Consider the following 8,104-nt stretch of genomic DNA (forward strand, 5'->3'; position numbering starts at 1 on the left):
GTTGTATTATATCCCAAATGAACAAGACAGATCCGTCACTGAATCCATTGTAAGTCAATGAGCGCTCGATCTGTTTTTTTCGTGTCAGAAAAAACTGATCCTTCACCATTGACTTACATTGTGTTTTATGACGGATCCGTCTTGATCAGGATCCCATGACGCACTCTAAAACGCTGCTTGCAGAGCTTCTGTGTGCGTCATGGGAACGCAACGGAACAGAATGCCTTCTGGTGCACACCGTTCAGTTCAGTTTTGTCCCCATTGACAATGAATGGGGACAAAAGTGAAGCGTTTTCCTCCGCTTTTGAGATCCTATGATCTAAATAGTGAAAAGGAAAAGTGCAGATGTGAAAGTAGCCTAATAGCTAGTTTATACATCCCCAAATCTTACCTTATACAACCCCTTATAGCTAAATTACTCTTTAACGGGTCATAGACATAAAAAGCAACTGATGGGCGACTGATGGATGACTTATTAGTCACTCACTCATGTTATTGGGCGATAACATTATAAACCCAAATAACCCGGCACAGACGAGGAATATCGGATATCATTATAACCCCCCTGTGCTCTTCTGTAAGGTCTGATTGGCCCCTATAAGCCTGACAGCATCAATGATATCCAACACATGAAGAAGCATGGCGGATCATGTTGTCAGACTGATTGTCAGCAGTGGAGGGAATGTTAGATTGTAAAACATTCAGAATCCTGTGTTTAGGTGACAACTTATGTCTATGGCCATTTTTACCTAGTGCTTAACTTCTATCTTATCTCTAACTTATTTTCTATTATACTTATCCTATATCTTACATAACTTATCTCTATATTATATATCAGGTCCTGTCACACTGGCAGATATTCTACACCATGTTGTTTGGCGCTCATTACCCACATTTATATGCAGCAATGATCATTAGTATGGGGATAAATGATCGGTAATAGGATCATTCATCCCCATACAGTGTTCATTTGTCGGCAGCATATGCCGTGTACACAGGGTGATGTGCTGCCAACAAACGATCATTTCTAATGCCACATAAACGATCTGATCACCGATGAGCGAGGATTTTGTACACACAGCAATGATCATGAGCAGGAACAGCGGAGCTAACGCTTGTTCTTTATCATCCGTCTGTGGAACAGGACCTGATTATGGCTGCCCTTTATCTAATCTCTAATATATCTTCTATCTTTCTTATCTTTCTACCTTATCATTAAGTGACAATTCCTATCTTAAACATTTATGGCATACCTACAGCCTGATATGTGCTGTTCTCACCTCTGAGAATCTCATCTATGGAGAGAATGAGGGTCCCTTGTCCCATTAGGAGTCAATGAAGAGGTTTGGAAATACCATAAATGTATAAGGTGGGAATACCCCTTTACTTTATACTTATACCTATCTGATAACTATGGCTACTTTCATATCTGAGCTTTCCCTTTCCGCTATTGAGATCCGTCATAGGATCTCAATAGCGGGGGGAAAACGCTTCCGTTTTGTCCCCATTCATTGTCAATGGGGACAAAACTGAACGAAACGGAGTGCACCAGAATGCATTCCTTTCCGTTTGGTTGCGTCGCCATCGCGGACAGAATTACGCTGCAAGCAGTGTTTTTCCGTCCGTGATTTGGTTTGGAGCAAGACGGATCCATCATGACTCAGAATGTAAGTCAATGGGGACGGATCAGTTTTCTCGGACACAATAGAAAACTGATCCGTCCCCCATTGACTTTCAATGGTGTTCATGATGGATCCGTCATGGCAATTTTAAAGATAACACAACCGGATCCGTTCATAACGGATGAAGATGGTTGTATTATCATGACGGAAGTTTTTTTGTTGATCCATGTCGGATTCAGCAAAAATGCTGGTGTGAAAGTAGCCTAAGTTATATTAAACCTACACTTATCAGTTTACTATCTCATATGTAAGTTACTACTCTCTTATATCTAATAACTTATTCTTATCCTATCCCTATCCTATAATTGTGCTATATTTTGTATTTTTTTTTTTTTTTTTTTGCACTTATTATATGTATCTAATGACCCTTTTGTCTTAAAAAATAAGTGCACTTTTTCAGAACTTTTAATGTGTCACAGTTTCATATCAAAGGTTTTGATCATGGGGGTCTGAGTGCTGAGATCCTCCACTGATGGTTAAAACGAGGAGTTAGCGCTATTTCTCCTCACTGCTGAACACGGAAATCAAGATGGCGTCAGTAGAAATTCAATGAGGCCGTCTTCATTTCTGTCCTCAGCAGTGAGGAGAAACAATGATAACTACTCGTCCTAGTGATCGGTGGGGGTCTCAGCACTAAGACCCCAGCGATCACTATGTCACTATGACATATTAAAAGTTTTGAAAACCTGCAGGTACACATTATATCTAACTTATTCATCTAATATCTATCTAATGTCTAACCCATTTTTATATCTAGGCTGTTCAGACCTCCTTTATCTACCTTCTCTCTGTCTTGTGCAGTAGGGCGCCAAATTATCAAAGACTAAAATATTGTTAAAGAGGACCTTTCACCGATTCTTACCCTATGAACTAAGTATACATACATGTGGAGCGGCGCCCGGGGATCTCTCTGCACTTACTATTATCCCCGGGCGCCGCTCCGTTCTCCTGCTATGTCCTCCGGTATCTCCGTTCCCTAAGTTATGGTAGGCGGAGTCTGCCCTAGCGCTGGCCAATCGCATTGCAGAGCTCACAGCCTGGGAGAAAATAACCTCCCAGGCTGTGAGCTCTGCGCTGCGATTGGCCAGCGCTAGGGCAGACTCCGCCTACCATAACTCAGGGACTGGTATCTCTGCCTACTATAACTTAGTGAGCGGAGATACCGGAGGGCATAGCAGGAGAACGGAGTGGCGCCCGGGGATAATAGTAAGTGCAGTGAGATCCCCGGGCGCCGCTCTACATATCTGTATAGTTAGTTCATACGGTAAGAATCGGTGAAAGGTCCTCTTTAAGTGTAATAATCATTCAATTAGATTTTTCAACTACACTTAGTCTAAATCATAATAAAAAACTATAATACTCTATATTTTTTTTGTTTTTTTTTGTTTTTTTCAATTCTATTAACTATAAATATTTCTAAACTATACTTACCTATACTTACCTTACTTACCATAACTTATATGATTATATTAAGGAGGCGATCCTTGTCTTTGTTCTTCTTTCTTCTGGAATGTGGGGCCAGACGCAGCAAGGTGCTTCATTCTCCTCCTCTTCATTCCTGCAGGACTTGCTTGTAGATCACTGCAGTGGTGTCCAGTCTTCTTCTCTTCACTTGATCTTCCTCTTCCAGAGGCTCAGGGGGCAGCTTGCTCTGATGACTATGGAGCTGGTGTTTCATCAAGGGTTTCCAAGTTGACAAAAAGAAAATCCCTCGAACAAGGCCTGGTCCGCTGCTGAAATAGGTGTTCTGACCTCTGCTGCCTCCAGTTTGTCCAGATGGAATGGTTTAGGACGATGATGAGGTTCAGTTGGCTATAACAAGACAGAATTATAATATTAGGATTATGTCTTTCGATAACAGTCCTCTTTTAAAAATTAGGGCAGAATTATCATTGTCTTTAGCCTTTTTATGGTGTAAAAATGGTGCAAATAATGAGGCACCTTTTGCACCACTTATTTTCTCTATAAAATGCAACTTTCTACACTAAACTGGTGTATGAGTAGGCATAGGTTTGATTTTTCTGTCACACAAATTTTGAGTTTATGAAAAGTTTAGAAATGTTTTAAAAAAGAAAAAACTACTGCACTTCATCTACTTTACCTGACTTCTATGCCACAAAAAAGGGGAAGATGTACTTCATAAATATGGTGCTCTTTTTAAACACCATGGAGAGAATTTATTACACCCTGCACTCCAAAATTCGAGCTTGCAATTTTTTTGGGCTTTTGTGAACATAAATTGTGGCTTTTTGCGTCTTTACACTGCTCACTCCGGTTTTGAAAAGGGGTTAGGACGGTGGTTAGTTATGTGGAATAGTTTTACTCCATACTTTGAACTTTAGAAAGTCGCAAAAATAATCTCAAACTCACACCTATAGCAGGGTGGCGTATAAAACCCGGAGCAGCATTTCTACACAACAGTGTTAGGTTTAAAAACTTACCAAATTTATCAAACAATATGTGACATTTGACTTATTTGGCGAAAAATATGCTAGTGTAGACTCAAGGTAAACTGACTTCAAATATTAGCCTCATGATCAATGATCTCCTTCCTCTCTTCACATGGTACATGATAAAAGTGGATGCCTGCAGCAACAGAAACTGTAAAAATCTATTTTAACCCCCCAGTGGTAACTGCAGGGAAATGCAGTGGATTTATGTTGGCAGCAAAAGAGCCCCCCCACTACTAGTCCTATAGCACTGGTGTGGTCTGCCTCCATGTAGAGTACGCCTTGGGTGGGACAGCAGCTCTAGATGTTATTATCTTTCCAGTATTAGTGCCACCAGTAATACTCAACAACTTCAAGATTACAATGAATGTCCTCTTCCTAACAGTGCTTCTCTTATAAAGAATTAGTTCTGTAACCTGTAATAGAAGAGGTAGTGGAACAACATTTGGTTATGTACTTACCTCAGGTGTGTATGGTGGAGGCAACTCTAGGGCTTCCACAGAGACCCAGTCCATACGCTGAAAGAATCGGTGCTTTCTGATGTTACCATTCACTCCTAAGCGTCTGGCAGGATCTTTCCGAAGGAGCTAAAATGATCAAATAAAAACCCGTAAATAGAAGAGATACAGCCAATAAACCATGCTCACAGCCATCACTGTATAAACCGTAGTACTAATACCTTGTATGACTACTGACCTTTCTAATGATGTTCTTAATGCCGGAGGATGCATCATCGATTGTCTGATGGTACGCACAATCACTGGTAACCATTTCTTTCAAGATGACACCGAAAGAATACCAGTCTACTCCGGCGTTATACTCCTTCCTAGCCAGCATCTATCAGGAGGAAGAGAGTAGATACTGAATTGGTCAACATGTTCTACAACTGAGGTCACCATACTGAGTTATCACTATAATAATCTGGGTGATTATGTAATACACTGAGATTTGATGATCTCTAGTTATGGCTGCATGCAGCCTGAATTTGAGATGATGTTAAGCTTTACATATCTTTATGACCTATAACGGGTGAGGGTCTCTACCCTGTGACTACCACCAATCCCTCTCTGAGACTGTGCTTCTTTGTTTCTGACTCTTGGATCTCTAACTCTGTTGTCAGAATGTCTCATTCCCTGAAGAAGAACTGTAATGGGCATATGTCGGGCCATGTGTATGATCCGTGATGACTTATACAATTACAATATGGAAAGTCTCTATTCTGCTCACCTCAGGAGCTATGTAGCCGATTGTTCCAGCGTATGAAGTGGCTGTTCGGTCTCCATGCATGTTGACAAGTGCGAGACCAAAATCAGTGATCTTTACATGGCCCGTTTCAGCCACCAAGATGTTCTCGGGCTTCAGGTCTCTGTTTAATATAAAAAAAACTATTTGTTGGAGAGTTGATCCTACAATTTGATATATTTGACAAATGGCTGATTAGACTTTACGGTGAACCCTGGAACAGACAATTAAAGTGTAATTACCTGTGGATGACGCCCTTTGAGTGCAGGAATTGGATTCCACAGACGAGTTCAGCGGCATAGAATCTGACAGAAAGACAATGAACGAGTGTAACATCCTGGGATAACATAAGAAGTGCTAAGATATTTCTTCTGGTCCATAGATGATTGTCCACAAAACACACAACAAATCCTGTCAGACCCCAGTGACCAATAATGGGTCAGTCAGGCTTCTGATGAGGTTCTGGTGACTAGAATATGGCCGCAGTCTACACTATTGTTACCACAGAAAATACTAGAACCCTAAATGCACATAAAACAACACAGATATAAAGAGAGACGATCTTATATCTCATATACAGTTCTGATCAGATTTGTAGTTAATAGAAAACTTTACCTTGCACTGGGGATGTCAAGCTGGTCCTTCATCAGTAGGTAGGTGTAAAAGTCCCCGCAGCTCATGTACTCCAGGCCGAGCAGCACATGCAGCTGTTACACAGAACAGACATACAGGTATATTGCTACACATGGTACTATAGGGCAGTATAACTGTACTCTTTTTATTAGTTAAGTTCTAGTTGGTGACCATACGAGACATTGGACTTGAAAGCGATGTCCTTCTGTATGATCATTTACATATATGATTACATATAACACTTAACCACATAAATATGTATATATATATATATATATATATATAACTTTACATACTGATGTCAAAACTGACCATTATACAGAGATCAGTGGAGCTCTATAGTCACCACATATATCTTCCTATAGAAGTCTCCTGCCATAAGTTATTTTTGCAGGAAGTATAAGGCTACATTCACACAACCATATGTATTTTGCGGTTCGCAAATTGTAGATCCACAAAATATAAATAGTGTCCGTGTTGCTGTTCACATTTTTTCACAGACTCATTGACCCATTTTTCCATGCACCATGTTTTATTAATACAAAGAAACAAATTGATCTTTGCCCTCACTTCAGAAATAAGGGAAGCGGTTCTTCATAAATACGGTGCTCATTCTGAAAACCATATTTCTCAAGTATCCTGACATAAATACAGTGATCTTCTTTACCCCAAACTGTTCTGTCCAGTTTCCCTTCATACAGTGAATATAATTCAAAACTGTAATCTTGCAACCACCACTAGGGGGAGCTCATTGCTGCATAGGAATTTCTACAGTTCATGCACTTTCTGGTAGTTTTATAATGTTGATACTGAATTCCTGTTTTAAAATGTTTTTATAGTCCTAGAATCAATGCCCGATGTTATTCACCAAAGTCTCACGCAACTTTGGACTTAACCATCTTTGCTCCATCAAATCACATACATTTTTATGCTGTACGGAGACAGGTCCCGATACAGCATTAAAACGAAGTGGATCCGAAGCTTGATTCACTCACCCCTAACTGACACCACAAATTCTTCAACTTCTTTTCAAAAGGGGTTACTTGGTGTGAAAAGGTTGAGAACCACTGCTATAGGTGGCAAGGCCAATTCTTGTATTAGACATTTTGGTAAAAGAGGCCCAATGTGGCCCCGACTATATTAATAATATCAGTAGTCACTTTAGGCCATGGCACACCTTAGGTGACTGGTAATATTTTTTTACAGTAGGGGTACATTATCCCATTTACATGACATGTACGTAATAGACTGAGGTACCCGTATGATATGTTGTCAGAAGATGAGATCAGTGGGGCCCATAAGGCTGTGAAGGACGCGGTACATATAATGGCATTTCCTAATATCCTGTAGTCCATACTCTACCTTGGTCTGAAATGCAAAGTCTGCGTGGACAAGGAAAGGACTCCCAGATGCCAGCTGGAAAACTCGTCGCTCCACCATCACAGACTCATCATAACTTTCAGCAAGCAGGGCTCTTTTGCTGATGATCTTAACAGCAAAGTTTTTGCGGGTAGATGGATCTTCCGCCAGCAGTACCGTTCCAAAACTTCCCCGGCCGAGCACATGATGGAATAATAATCTCCTTTTGATGTTATCGGAGACTGTGCTGCTGGAGCCGGTTGGCCGAACACCGCTGCTTCCTAGGAGGAGAATAAATAGAGGAATTACACGGGGCAGATTTACTAATCCTGGCTCTAATGTGGACAGATTAAGGCAATCTGAAGATGCGCCAAATTAATCACAGTGACTGGATGATATCTCAGTTGCATGGCTAGACACCTTGGTCTTATTTTAAACCACCTATTAGTTGGCTTACTTGAGGCATTGGTGTCATATTGCTAGGGTATGCCCCTAATGTCTGATAGGTGCAGATCTCAACTCTGGGACCTGTATCTATCTCTAGAATGGGGCCCCTAAAGTGAACAAGAGCCACTGCACATGCACGGTGTGCTCTGCATTGTCCGGTGTGTTTTCCAAAAAAGCGCGCTCGGCTTTTTTCTGATCCCCATAGAAGGGAATGGGGGGTGTCCTCTAGTGATGAGCGGCAGGGGTCATATTCGAATTCGCAATATTTCACGAATATTCGTTAGGAGTAGT

General features: G+C 40.9%; 1 protein-coding gene across 1 annotated transcript; it reads right to left on the reverse strand.

Moving 5' to 3' along the window:
* Positions 1-3,170: 3,170 nt before the first annotated feature.
* Positions 3,171-5,439, reverse strand: LOC121005000 (protein kinase C delta type-like). The gene is made up of 4 exons (XM_040437482.1): positions 5,360-5,439; positions 4,829-4,969; positions 4,594-4,719; positions 3,171-3,494 (listed from the first exon to the last, which is right to left on the reverse strand). The coding sequence occupies exons 1-4, from the start codon at positions 5,417-5,419 to the stop codon at positions 3,360-3,362; spliced, it is 462 nt and encodes a 153-aa protein (XP_040293416.1). The 5' UTR covers positions 5,420-5,439; the 3' UTR covers positions 3,171-3,359.
* Positions 5,440-8,104: the final 2,665 nt, after the last annotated feature.

The sequence above is a fragment of the Bufo bufo genome, chromosome 6 (genome assembly GCF_905171765.1).
Source record: "Bufo bufo chromosome 6, aBufBuf1.1, whole genome shotgun sequence".
Classification (NCBI taxonomy): domain Eukaryota; kingdom Metazoa; phylum Chordata; class Amphibia; order Anura; family Bufonidae; genus Bufo; species Bufo bufo.

What these genes read in the sequence shown, in the direction of transcription:
- LOC121005000 (XM_040437482.1), bottom strand. Translation starts at nt 5,419, where the DNA reads ATGCATGGAGACCGAACAGCCACTTCATACGCTGGAACAATCGGCTAC. An exon ending in TCGGCTACATAGCTCCTGAG is followed by an intron (nt 4,970 to 5,359) that starts GTGAGCAGAATA and finishes TCCTCCTGATAG; the next exon opens with ATGCTGGCTAGGAAGGAGTA. An exon ending in TTAAGAACATCATTAGAAAG is followed by an intron (nt 4,720 to 4,828) that starts GTCAGTAGTCAT and finishes TGATCATTTTAG; the next exon opens with CTCCTTCGGAAAGATCCTGC.